At 45.8% G+C, this 13,137-nt stretch overlaps 1 protein-coding gene across 4 annotated transcripts; it reads left to right on the top strand.

The window, feature by feature from the left end:
* The first annotated feature begins 266 nt into the window (after positions 1-266).
* MORN4 (MORN repeat containing 4) lies at positions 267-12,671 on the top strand. Of its 4 annotated transcripts, none has more exons than XM_060126456.1 (5): positions 267-328; positions 8,450-8,542; positions 10,498-10,612; positions 11,022-11,131; positions 11,381-12,671. In XM_060126456.1, exons 2-5 carry the CDS (start codon positions 8,476-8,478, stop codon positions 11,527-11,529), a joined length of 441 nt encoding a protein of 146 aa, XP_059982439.1. In that variant the 5' UTR covers positions 267-328; positions 8,450-8,475; the 3' UTR covers positions 11,530-12,671. The 4 variants fall into 4 exon arrangements, with proteins under 4 accessions (XP_059982439.1, XP_059982437.1, XP_059982438.1 ...); XM_060126455.1 differs by lacking the exon at positions 267-328 and adding an exon at positions 582-720; XM_060126453.1 differs by lacking the exons at positions 267-328; positions 8,450-8,542 and adding an exon at positions 582-720.
* Positions 12,672-13,137: the final 466 nt, after the last annotated feature.

Genomic DNA, 13,137 nt, shown 5'->3' with positions numbered 1-13,137 from the left:
AAACCGGTTGGTGTGCATGGTATTTGGGAGGATTTGTTCCAATCTTGGCACTATATTTTTAATACAAAGGATATGAGTCATGACAACGGCAACACAAATCCGTATAATGAATGCAAAAGTGCCCTGGTATCATCACAATGCTGGCACAGGGCTGATACTCATGAAACTGCAGTTGCCCCATCCTGCGCTTCACAATTTACAAAGCCGCACCTCAAAAGTCAGTTTTGGGTTCTGTCCTTTAGCTCCGCGTCGGTGCCATTGACAACTGTGGAGATCGGAGCAGGATCGGAGCCGCTTGTGTAGGTGGTGACTGTTGCTTCTGACGCAGGTTTGGTTTTTGTTTGGTTTGGAGTTGACATTTCAGCTAGGCTACCTCTTGGTAGGCGAGAACTGAGCTCTCTGGGTGGCTGAGGCGGCACCGTGGGTCAGCCCCACCCCTCTTTCTGGTATTTGGCCCAGGGTTCTCGCAACACTCAGCCCCGCACAAAGATGGCGTAGAGCCCAGGCTGGGCCAATGGAGAGTGGCGTTGCTCCCGGTTGCCTAGGTAACAGCCAATGGGCTGCGGGAATTGTGCCCAGTGCGGCTGCCCGGGATGGCGGCGTCAAGTGCGGCAGGCACTGGAGGCGGTGGCGGAGAGGCAGGTGGCAGGGGCGAGCCCGGCGGAGCGGAGGTCCGCCCCGCGTCAGGGCGAGACGGTCATCCCGGAAGGCCGAGCCCAGGTTGGCTGGCAGCGCGGGTGGGAGGGGGCCGGGAGAGTGTGGTCTGGGAGGAAGGGACTAGAGGAGCCCAGCCCGAAATGACAGGGGCTGCGGGAGCGCGGCTCCATCCCGAGGGTTGCTGCCCCGGAGGTCCCAAACCCGGGCCTCCTGTCTCCACCGCGGGGTCCGAGGCCCGAGCCCATGGCCTCCGGGATAGAGATCGGGGTACGTGGGCGCTGTGTGCAGAGGAGATCGCAGACCAGTGTGAGCTAAAGACCCCTCCCGCCCTGGAGAGCGGACCCGGGGTGAGGGAAGTAGCGGTGCTGGAAAGCCAGAACCGGGTGGGAGAAGGAATGGGGAGGTCGACGAGTAAGTGTTGCCTTGTTGCGGTCTAGGGCTTTGTTTGCTCTGGGTCCGCCTCTGTCACACTCTGGTGGAGAGACGTCCCTCACACACATCCTTGGGAAGTAGGATGCTTAAATTAGTTGATGGTGGCATCCCTACTGTCTAGCATCTCCAAACTGCTTAGGTACCACCGGGAATCACTCGGTTGTATTAGAACCCAGCCCAGGAATTTTACTTTCTCATGAAATAGAATAGTATCCTGGCAATCGCCATCACCCCAAGGCGTCTGGGGTTTTTCTGTTTGTTTTGTTTTGTTTTGACCTTCTTTCTGGTGTCAGGATTTTCTTCCCACTTTCTTCAGTCTAGCTGTCCCACAGTCTTCCTAAATAAGACCTTTATCTAGTAGCGGTACATTTGTTTACTTTTCCAGTGGAAGGAAGAATTACAGTGAAAGAGACTTACAGACTTAAAACAAAGACAGTTATTTTAAGCTCACTTAAAATACTTTGAAAAGAACATTTGACTTTTTGTTCTAGGTCCATTACAAGCCTGATTTTTGTTCATCAAAGCCTTCATTTTCTTCTCTTTAGGATTCTAAATGCCTAAGAGCTGCTTTCTTTATAACTGAAAGAATTTCAAGACTGTCATACCCTGGGGAGGGTGGCTTTAGGGGGACAATGTGAAGCTATATGTAGATAGTTAAGGTGGATGCCTCCAAAAAATATTCTTAAACTGAAAATCTATTCTCTTTTACGTTATTTTTTTTTTTATTAATCCTCTGGATTTGGACACAGGTTACTGTGGATGCATAAATATTTTTTAACCAGTTTGATTTCTGAAATTAAAAAAAAAAAAGACAAATGGAATGGAAACAAAAGTTCTCATTCCTGTCTTCGAGTTCTGTTTGGAAATGTCTGGGGCGGGAGAAAATAAAGATAGCAAGGATATAGTCTATTGTGCAGACTAATAGTGTGTTGGTTTATAGGCACAAAATAGTCATTTTCTTTTAGATAAATGTTTGGATTGATCCTTTGCAACCCATCTATCAAGAGAGAGAAAGGGTGGGCATCTGTTAAGAAGCATGAATCATCTTGGCTTTGTAACTAGATTCCACATGTAAATCTGAAGCCTAAACTCCTAGGCCATCTGTTCTCTTTAAAAAGATTTTTTGAGGGCTTCCCTGGTGGTGCAGTGGTTGAGAGTCCACCTGCCGATGCAGGGGACGCGGGTTCATGCCCCGGTCCGGGAGGATCCCACATGCCGCAGAGCGGCTGGGCCCGTGAGCCATGGCCGCTGAGCCTGCGCATCTGGAGCCTGTGCTTCCCAGCGGGAGAGGCCACAACGGTGAGAGGCCCGCGTACCGCAAAGAAGATTTTTTGAATAGCTGATACAAATACTGATTTGCATTCCTTATTTCTTTTTAATATACATTTATTTATTTTTGGCTGCATTGCGTCTTTCTTGCTGTGCACGGGCTTTCTTTTCTCTAGTTGCGGGCAGGCTGCTCATTGCAGTGACTTCTCTTGTTGCAGAGCATGGGCTTAGTTGCTCTGCGGCATATGGGGTCTTCCTGGACCAGGGCTCGAACCTGTGTCTCCTGCATTGGCAGGCAGATTCTTAACCACTGTGCCACCAGGGAAGTCCCTGCATTCCTTTAAAGTATTGTTTTTTTTAGTCTGCATCAGCACTGGCTATACTTTATTAAACTAGATTTGTCTCAAGGACCATGGTTACTGATAGAGTTCTTTTTGGGGTCAGTGGCTATACAGCTATTAATTAGCATGGCTAACTACAGAAGTCATACATGAAAACCCTGATTCTGCCTCAGGCAGTGACAATATCAATTATTTGGACACATGTAGAAGTTTCAAGTCAAGTGTGTTCAACCATGGCCTGAGACACATGGAGTGTACATGTGTTTCCTTTAATTAGCACTTCTAATTGTGTTCTTGGGAATGGACATCGTTTTGACAAGCAGCTGTTGAAGTTTGCTATATCTCCCTAGAACAAAAAGGAATGGGAATTTGTAGTATGTGCTTTTGAAAACAAATGGGAGAGGATGGGGGCAGGGATAGGTTGAGGGATGATGTTCCCATTACAATTGCTGTGTAGCCGATTACCCCAAACTTAGCTGCTTAAAACAACCATAGGATGCTCACAGATTCTGTGAGTCAGGAATTGGGAGATAATCTCTCTCTCTCCTCCATGATACATCAGCTGGGATGTGGGCTCAGTGGCTGGGGACTGGAATCCCTGAAGGCTCCTTCACTCACTCCTGGTGCCTGGGCTAGGATGATTCAGAGATGAGGACTGCCAACTGGAAGCACCAGCACATGTGACTTTTTATGTGGCTCGGCCTCCACTGAGCCTGGTAGCCTCAGGATAATCAGACTACTTATGTGGTGGCTTAGGTCTCCAAGCTCAAGTTTACCAGTTAGCAAGATGGAAATTGCATTACCTTGTATGATCTAACCTCAGAACACACCATCGCTTCCATCACGTTCTATTGGTTGAAGCAATCACAAACCTAGCCAGATTCATAAATGAGGAGTTAGCCACTACTTTTTGATGGGGCAGTGGCAAGGTCAAATTGTAGAAGAATGTATAAGACAGGAGATACGATTGAGAATATCTTTGGAAAATTCAGTCCACTCTATTTGGTAATGAGAAGCTAATCTTTCAAGTTTCATTGGCTTCTTTGAAATATTTAGGATATGTTGCCCAAGAGCTAACAGCATACCAAAAGAGTGGCTAGGTTTACAGTTGGAGGGGCTGGGTAGTACTCAGTCCCTAGTAATCCTCAAACTGGAGAAGAACCATTCCCTTTCTTTCAAGTTCCTTCTACTGGTGGGATGCCACTGTTTAGAAGTTTTACATAGCCTTGAGAAAAAGTAAACGCACAAGAGGCTGAGCCCCTGTGTAGTCAGTCTGGCTCCTCAAATTGCACTGAAATAACTCCTTCCAAAACTTCGAGTGAGGCTTCCCTGGTGGCGCAGTGGTTGAGAGTCCACCTGCCGATGCAGGGGACGCGGGTTCGTTCCCCGGTCCGGGAGGATCCCACATGCCGTCGAGCGGCTGGGCCCGTGAGCCAGGGCCGCTGAGCCTGTGCATCTGGAGCCTATGCTCTGCAATGGGAGAGGCCATAACAGTGAGAGGCCCGCGTACTGCAAAAACAAAACAAAACAAAACAAAAAAACTTGGAGTGAAGACAAGTTAGTCAGCTGCTGCTGAACATTGAAAGGAAATGTCCTTATCTTATCATCTTCCTGTAGAAATAATGATTTTGCATTTATGTGTCAGAACGGTTGTTTTGTTCTAAGATTTAGTAGAAGATGTAACCATTCATATTCTGACTTATTTTGAAGGAATGAAATAGCTCAGATTTGTGCCATAAGCTGACTTTTAGTTCTCTGATGTAATTAGTTCTCAGAAGAGCTGATGGTGACCTCTAGCTGTCAACATGCCTTTCTGGACTGGAAAGCGTTTTCCTCTGTACTTTCGATGGAAAACTGCTTCTCTTCCTCTCATTAATGTTGTATTTGCGATGGAGTCATGTTGACCTCTACCCCAGGCATACTCTGATGCTGGGCTGATGATAAGAGGCTCGTGAGCCTGAAATTAGATGCTGACCTTGTGGAACATTGATGGGACAGAGATGGCACACCAGGTGCCAGCCACTGAGAAAATAGCCCCCCAGAGGTACTGAGGGGCATTAAGACAAGAAAATGATCCTGATCTTGGGATATCTTCTACAATGTGAGGGACCCTGAACATGGAGCTCCTGAGTAACTAGAAAAGTGAGAAAATCCCCGTTGTACCAATGGGAGTGACTCCAAACATCACCAAAAGAGCTTCCACAAAGCTGGCCTTCATTATGGGGGTAGAAATGAATGTCTCTCCATGTTTGGGTGAGAGCACAGGGCTTCTGCTCTGTTCAGGCCAGACTGTCTACACATCAGACCATTTCTGAGCTTTCAGCATCTGCATCAAAATCATTATGACATAGGCCAAAATTAGAATATCCCATAGGGTGCTGATAAAGAACAGATGAGTGGCTATAATTTACTTTTCCCCTACTTAGTACTTACCTCATTAGTCAAAATTGCTGATATTTTTTCAAAGTGTCATTTGAATTTGTAAGGAAACACAAAAGATCCTGAATAGCCAAAGCAACCTTGAGAAAGAACAACAAAGCTGGAAGTATCACGCTCCCTGATTTCAAACTATACTACAAAGTTACAGAAATCAAAATAGGATGGTACTGGCACAGAAACAGGCACATAGATCAATGGAATAGAATAGATGGCCCAGAAATGAACCCACACTTATATGGGCAATTAGTCTACCACAGAGGAGGCAAGAATATACCATAAGGAAAACACACTCTTCAATAAATGGTGTTGGGAAAACTGGACAGCTACATGCAGAAGAATCAAATTGGACTACTTTCTCACACCATATACAAACAAACAAACAAACCCTCAAAATGGAGTAAAGATTTAAATGTAAGTCATGACACCATAAAACTCCTAGAAGAAAATGTAGGCAGTATGCTCTTTGACATCAGTCTTAGCAATATTTTTATGGATACATCTCCTCAGGTTAGGGAAACAAAAGCAAAAATAAACAGATGGGACTTAGTCAAACTAAAAAGCTTTTGCACAGTGGAGGAAACTATCAACAAAATGAAAAGACCACCTAGTAAATGGAAGAAGATATTTGCAAACAATGTACTTAATAAGGGGTTAATATCCAAAATATACAAAGAACTCATAAAACTCAACATCAAAAAATCACACAGCCTGATTTAAAAATGGGCAGAGGTCCTGAATAGACATTTTTCCAAAGGAGACATACAGATGGCCAAGAGGCACATGAAAAGATGTTCAACATCACTAACCATCAGGGAAATGCAAATCAAAACCTCAATGAGATATCACCTCACAACTGTCAGAATGGCTGTTATCAAAAAGATAACAAATTACAGGTGTTGGGGAGGATGTGGAGAAAAGGGAACCCTCATGCACTGTTGGTGGGGATGTAAATTGGTGCAGCCACTGTGGAAAACAGTATGGTGGTTCCTCAAAAAATTAAAAACAGAACTACCATATGAGTGGAAGTGGAGCACTTCCACTCCTGGGTATTTATCTGAAGAAAATGAAAACAGTTCTTAGAAAAGATACATGCACCCCTATATTCATTGCAGCATTGTTTACAGTAGCCAAAATATGGAAGCAATCTAAGTGTCCATCAATAAATGAATGGGTAAAGAAGATGTGGTATGTGTGTATATATTCCATATATATATATATATACACACACACACACAATGGATATATATATATATATATATATATGAATACTACTCAGCCATAAAAAAGAAAAAATGAAATCTTGCCATTTGTGACAATATGGGTGGACATAGAGGGTATTATGCTAAATGAAATAAATCAGAGAAAGACAAATGCCATATGATTTCTCTTATACGTGGAATCTAAAAAACAAAGAAAAATGAATAAACATAACAAAACAAAGTCATAGATACAGAGAAGAAACAGGTGTTTGCCAGAGGGGAGGGGGTGGAGAGATCAGAGAAATAAGTGAGGGAGATTAGGAGGTACAAACTTCCAGTTACCAAAAAAAAAAAAAAAGGAAAGAAAGAGAAATAGGGATTGCATTTTCAAAAATATGTCAAATGATTCTATTTGTTTCTTTATATTTATTGATGTTTTGGGTATCTTAACTCCCTTCTTATAGAATATCCTTGAGTATAAATATTCTTTTACCCTCATATGAAGCTATACCTAGCCAGTCTCCAAATGTTACCAGGTTTTTTTGTTTATCCTGTGATAATCATTCCTGCTCCCATTACCCTGTTATCTCCCTAGATCAGGCTTTATGATCTCATACCTGGGTATATCAGTTAGCTTTTGCTAGGTGTGTTATTACACACCATCCCCAAAACATAGTGGCTACAACAACCATTTCTTTAGTCCGTGATTCTGTGGGTCAGTAATTTGGGGCTGGGCTCAGGAGGGCAGCTCTTCTAGTCTTGTCTGAGCTCACCCATGCATCTGTGGTCAGCTGGGACAGCTGTTCCACGTGGCCTCTCACCATCTGGCAGACTAGCCTGGGCTCATTCACATGGAGGCAGAACAGTTCCAAGTGCAATAAGAGAGCAAGCCCAACAAACAAATGCTTTTCAAACCTCTGCTACGTCACCTTTGCTAATGTTCCATTAGCGAAAGCAAGTCAGATAACCCACCCAGATCCAACAGGCAGAGGAATAAATAAGCTGCCTCTTAATGGAGGATCTGCCATATCTGCAAGGGCATGGATGGAGGGAGAACACTTTGTGCCCATTTTTACAATTGACTAAATGATCACATCTCCTGCCTTGCAGCTTTTCTGGCTGTAGGCGTTTGCTGTTCCAGCCCATCCTGCTTCCTTCTGCCACATTCATTTTCCTTAGACTCTGCTTTCATATTTCGTATTATAACCCCCAGAGGTTTCTTCTCTTCCATACCTTATCAGCTATCAACCCTTCTGCCTAGCTTTCAAAGGTCTCCTTAAGCTGGCCTGACCCTAAAAGCAGAGCACATGGTACAGGGGAAAAAGAACTAGCGGCAGTCAGGGGAGGCATGGGCACGAGTTCCATCATCATCATTGTTCTCTAACTAGTTTTTAACCTCTTGGGGCTTCTGTTCTCTCCAAATGTTTCTCCCTCCAAAATGAGGGAGTTTGGATTAAATCTGAGAGGTTCTTTTCAGATTTAAGATTTAGGCTGGGTGTACATAGATGAATTTGTTTCCTGTTACTCCCTAAATAAACCTTCAACTCGAATAAGACCCGGCTTCTTAATTCCCACTGCACATGTCGTGTTTATATTGCTCTTTGTGCTTTCATTCCCCATGTTTTCTCAGTCTGGCATTGCCCTTTGCGTTCTTCACTGCTTGTTTTAAATTCTGCCTGTCCCTTTTCTTTGTAATCTCTGCCATCCAGTTTGGCACTTAATTATATTATCTTTCCTATTCAGTGCTTCAGTTGTTAGTCTTATCAGCTAGATTATAAACTCAACGAGGAACGAGACTACATTTTATACATTGACTAAGCACATAGTAGGTATCAAGCAAATGTTTACAAATTAATCGTAAATTTCCATCCCAGGTCTTAGAAAATTGGAACCGGCTGAAGACTTTTAAGACAAGTAGGAGGATAAGACTGCTTGGGCAGAGGTGGCGATGATGGTGGTGGCGGTTGGAGAGGGGGGATTTTTGTTAAATGTAATCAAGGCAGTTTACACTTACCAGGCTGGTAGCCTTTCGAAGGTATCTATAAAATTGCTTTACAGGCCTTTCCTCCAGCCATCCTATGACACTGGTTCTCCTCTGCTTATTTCTTGCAGTTTTCATCCTTCTGTAAGCTGTCACCATGACCCTGACAAAAGGTTCCTTCACCTACTCCAGTGGGGAGGAATATCGTGGCGAGTGGAAGGAGGGTGAGAGGACCCGTGGGGAACATCCAGTGATGAACACTTCCTTTGGCTGAGGGACAAATACATCAGGATATATATAGGACAACTTTACGAGTCTTCATTTCTAACTTCTAAAGCCAAAGAGTGCCCTTCCTTTATTTGATTTTAGGATTATAAATAAAGGAATTGGACAATGCTATTGTTACTCCAATCTCCAGAAATAAGTTAAATCTTCCCACTTCTAAATTTGAAGTGTTTTAACACTCTTTTTTTTTTTTTTTTTTTTTTTTTGCCACGCCTCGTGGCTTGCAGGATCTTAGTTCCCCGACCAGGGATTGAACCTGGGCCTATGTCAGTGAAAGTGTTGAGTCCTAACCACTGGCCTGCCAGGAGAACCCCCAACACTCTTTTTTTTTTTTTTTTTTTTTTTGCGGTACGCGGACCTCTCACTGTTGTGGCCTCTCCCGTTGCGGAGCACAGGCTCCGGACGCGCAGGCTCAGCGGCCATGGCTCACGGGACTACCCGCTCCGCAGCATGTGGGATCTTCCCGGACTGGGACACGAACCCAGATCTCCTGCATCGGCAGGTGGACTCTCAACCACTGCGCCACCAGGGAAGCCCCCCCAACACTCTTTTACCCTTTAGTGGTATTACTTGGGAATTGTTTTTATAAATGCTAAGGTACTCAGCAGAGCAAAATGAATTATTTTTAGGGCCCATAAGTTGCAAAGTACAGATTCATTGTAATGACTTGATTCTAGTGAATCTTAAGGAAGAAATTAGGGCAGACACTCAAGAGCAGATGATATTCATTGCCTTGAATTTCCTGTGACAGCTCATTACATTTGGAAGTATCTATTCATAGGAAGGGCAGAATTCCTCCAGCCTGAGGCTATACAGGAAGCACTTTAATGATGTTCAGTTTGGAAACAGTCTGGCCACTTAAAAGTCTCACGGGTCCAGTCCTAGCAAACCCGGAACTGCCCCGAGGAGACTTGACTCTCTATAGTTGTGCCAACGAAGAGCAGTTCACACTCTTTCCAGACGCCTCATTCTTTTCATGGTAGATCCCTGCAGCTGATGAATTTTTGAGCCTTGAGAGGACAAATTGTGACATGGGACGTGACCTTGCCTCCGTACATCCACAGCCTTTTCTCCTGCCTCCCAAACACCTACTGTCCCCTTTAACGTGACCTTTTAAGGGGAGAGGCTTCTCGAGGCTCTGCTGGGCAGTCTCTATCCACCAAAAGAGCGCCCTTGTACCCGGAATGGCATTGCTGCTTCTCCAGTATCTTGCTCTGTTCTCTGGTCAGTTCAGTGGGTAAGCACAGCCCTATTGATGGAACAAAGCTCAAACTAGTATTGCCAGTCAGGCTGTTAGGTTTGCCCAGCAGCTTCATGGTGTTGGAGGGTACTTTAATTTTTTTCTCAGAGTGTCAAGGCAGTTAAGTGTCGAGGGCTCTAGAGTCAGTCTGCCAGCTGCATTTGCTGTCTTGCTCTACCACTTTTAGTTGCTCTGTGATCTTGAGTAAGTTTTTTATCTTCTCCTTGCCTTGGTTTCTGCATCTGTTAATGGGAATAATAATAGTATTGGGCCTACCTCCTAAGGTTGTTGTGAGGATTAAATAAGATGATAAATACAAAGTGCTTGGAAGAGTGCGTGGCACATAGTGAAGGCCCTGTGAAGTTAGCTATTGTGATTTTTATTTAAATTTTTTTTAAGCTATTGTGATTTTTCAGTGCTCTCTTATCTTCATACTTGGAGAGACCTGCTCCAAATCTGATGGTTGTGACTTAAGAAGGGAAGATCTTAGAGGCCAGCTTATTACTCTGGGTAATAGTTCTCTGCCCTGCTAATGTCACTGCTTCTCTTCTTTCCTTTGTGGGTGGGGTGATGCAAGGCAAAGGATGTTGGACTGTGAGAGGGGACCCTGAAGCTGCCCCATCCCAACCTGACACCTGTCTTCTCTTTGCTCAGGCCGCAGACATGGTTTTGGTCAGCTGATGTTTGCAGATGGTGGCGCGTACCTGGGCCATTTTGAGAATGGGCTCTTTAATGGCTTCGGGGTACTAACCTTCTCAGATGGCTCGAGGTGGGTACTGGGTCATCATTCCTTTCTCAGCCTTAAACTAGGGAAGGGAAGTTCTGTTCTAAAAGGGACAGTGAGAAACACCTGGTCAAACCTGAGCTGGTCCCGGGCCCTCTGAAAACAGGCAAGGAGCAGCGTTCGTTCTTTTATTGGTTACTTTATAAATACATCTAAAATTTGAAATGGCAAGGAGGTCAGTGACCTCCCACCCCACCACTGTCCTCTTAGGTTATTTCCTTGAGATTAGAGCCTCGTATCATACACACTCTCTGACCCTTCTCTGCTGGCTGGGTGGGTGGGAGCTCTGGAAGAGTGGAATCAGCTTTGCTCCTTGGTGTTGATAACCACACATTTGGTGTTGGCAGCTGCCTGACTCAGTTATCCTGAAGGCTGACATCTCGTGTTTCTGCAGGTATGAGGGGGAGTTTGCCCAGGGCAAGTTCAACGGCGTCGGAGTCTTCATTCGACATGACAACATGACCTTTGAGGGGGAATTTAAAAACGGCAGAGTGGATGGTTTGGGTAAGTTGCGGGCCAGCAGGACAGGTGACTGACAAGCATAAATGGGTGGAAGGACACTTTTGCAGCTTTAATCCTCCTGTGGATGCCCAGCAATGCATAGTGACTGGGTGCCAATGCCGGGTCATCAGACTCACCAATAGAGTACCCAAGGGCTGCAAACTTTTCTCTCCCTCCGCCTCTACGTAGCAAGCAGACCTCCCAGCCACTAATGCCACTGTCTCACCCATATTTTCTCTGTCCCCCTCAAAGGCCTGCTGACTTTCCCCGATGGTTCTCACGGAATACCCCGCAACGAAGGTCTGTTCGAGAACAACAAGCTTTTGCGGCGCGAGAAGTGCTCGGCGGTGGTTCAGCGGGCCCAGAGCGCCTCCAAGTCAGCCCGGAGCCTCACCGCCTGACGTGGCGCTGCGCCCAGCTGACAGCAACGCCCCACCACCCGCTGGGGGTGAACAAAAGAATCCGATGTGAGAGGAGATGAGAATGACCATGGAGCAGAAGTCCCGGGAGGGGCCCCGTCACCTGCCAGGCAGGGCTTCGGTTACAGAAGGTCTGAGGCTCGGGCCGCTGGCCTTGCAGCAGTGGTACCCGGTGTGCCCTGCCCTTCTCTTGCTCGTTGGTACTCTCTGTCCCTAAAACCATGGGTCACCCGGTGCAGACCTGCTACTTCATTTTCTGCCAAGTGATACAGAGTCTCTTCCTTCCACCTCTATTTGGGGCAGATGATCCCAGCCCCAGATTAGGGCCAGTGCTCTGTACTGCCCTGGAGAAATAAGGAAAACGATAGGAGTGGCTTAGACAGTACAGCGGTCCTGAGAAAGTCAAGGCCAGAGCTTTTCTGTATGTTACCCCTGCATTCGCTTCTGGTTGGCATCATGGCCCCAGGCCTTCCACTTTGTCTGACCAGACTGGTCCTCGTGTCTGCTTATTGCCCCTGTGAAGGGTTCAGTGAATGCTATTTCCCTCTCCCTTGACTTTACAAACATAATTTGTGCTCCTCTCTCCTTCCTTAGACATGGGAAAGGATCCCTTTAGTCAGAAAGAAACCGATATAAACAGTCACCTTATAACTTGTATTTATAACTAACTCCAGGGCAAGGGCAGATATCTGTGGGTCCCATCAGGCCCTGTCATGGAGTGAACTAAATCCTTAAGGATGGCTTGGGCTGACACAGCTTCTTCCCAGTGGACCAGTAGGTCAGACCCACCTCAACCCCTTGGGGTTCAGGTAGAATTGGACCCATCATGGGATGGCAGTGAACTAAAAGAGCATTTGGTTCACTGTAACTCTTGCACCATGAGCCTTGGCCATCAGGCCTAGGGATCAGATCTTGATCGACTGGATCCCTGCACAGTTCATCACAGAGGCCTCCAGTTACCCTGTGACCCAAACATGCCCCCCCAGCCCCTTATCCTCACACTGAATGTCTCCTCAACAGCAGATTGTGGTGGAAATTAGAGCCGTGTGCCTCTATTTATTCTCTGAATTGTACTGTAGAAACAAGTGTTTATGAGGACTAAACAATCACCAGAACTGCCTATACTTAGTTTTCTTGACTCTCTTGCTGTACACCCTTATGAATATTGACCCATTTGCTGTTTCTAAAAGTTAATTATAGATAGGGGCTTGAAACTGACACTGCACACTTTACTACATAATATCATCTAATTCTGAAAGGTAGGAACATTAAAAACACACACACACACACACACACACACACACACACACACACACACACAAAAAGCCAGGCAGGGCTTCCCTGGTGGCGCAGTGGTTGAGAGTCCGCCTGCCGATGCAGGGGACACGGGTTCGTGCCCCGGTGTGGGAAGATCCCACATGCCGCGAAGCGGCTGGGCCCGTGAGCCATGGCTGCTGAGCCTGCGCGTCCGGAGCCTGTGCTCCACAACGGGAGAGGCCGCAGCAGTGAGAGGTCCGTGTACCGAAAAAAAAAAAAAAAAAAAGCCAGGCAGGCTCAGGTTGCCCAAACTAGTAAGTGGCAGAGCTGGGT

This window comes from Lagenorhynchus albirostris, chromosome 16 (genome assembly GCF_949774975.1).
Source record: "Lagenorhynchus albirostris chromosome 16, mLagAlb1.1, whole genome shotgun sequence".
Classification (NCBI taxonomy): domain Eukaryota; kingdom Metazoa; phylum Chordata; class Mammalia; order Artiodactyla; family Delphinidae; genus Lagenorhynchus; species Lagenorhynchus albirostris.
Note: the sequence above shows the minus strand (reverse complement) of the source record. Positions and strands in the feature narration are given on the sequence as shown.

What these genes read in the sequence shown, in the direction of transcription:
- MORN4 (XM_060126453.1), top strand. Translation starts at nt 594, where the DNA reads ATGGCGGCGTCAAGTGCGGCAGGCACTGGAGGCGGTGGCGGAGAGGCA. An exon ending in TCCCGGAAGGCCGAGCCCAG is followed by an intron (nt 721 to 10,497) that starts GTTGGCTGGCAG and finishes CTCTTTGCTCAG; the next exon opens with GCCGCAGACATGGTTTTGGT. An exon ending in CGGCAGAGTGGATGGTTTGG is followed by an intron (nt 11,132 to 11,380) that starts GTAAGTTGCGGG and finishes TCCCCCTCAAAG; the next exon opens with GCCTGCTGACTTTCCCCGAT.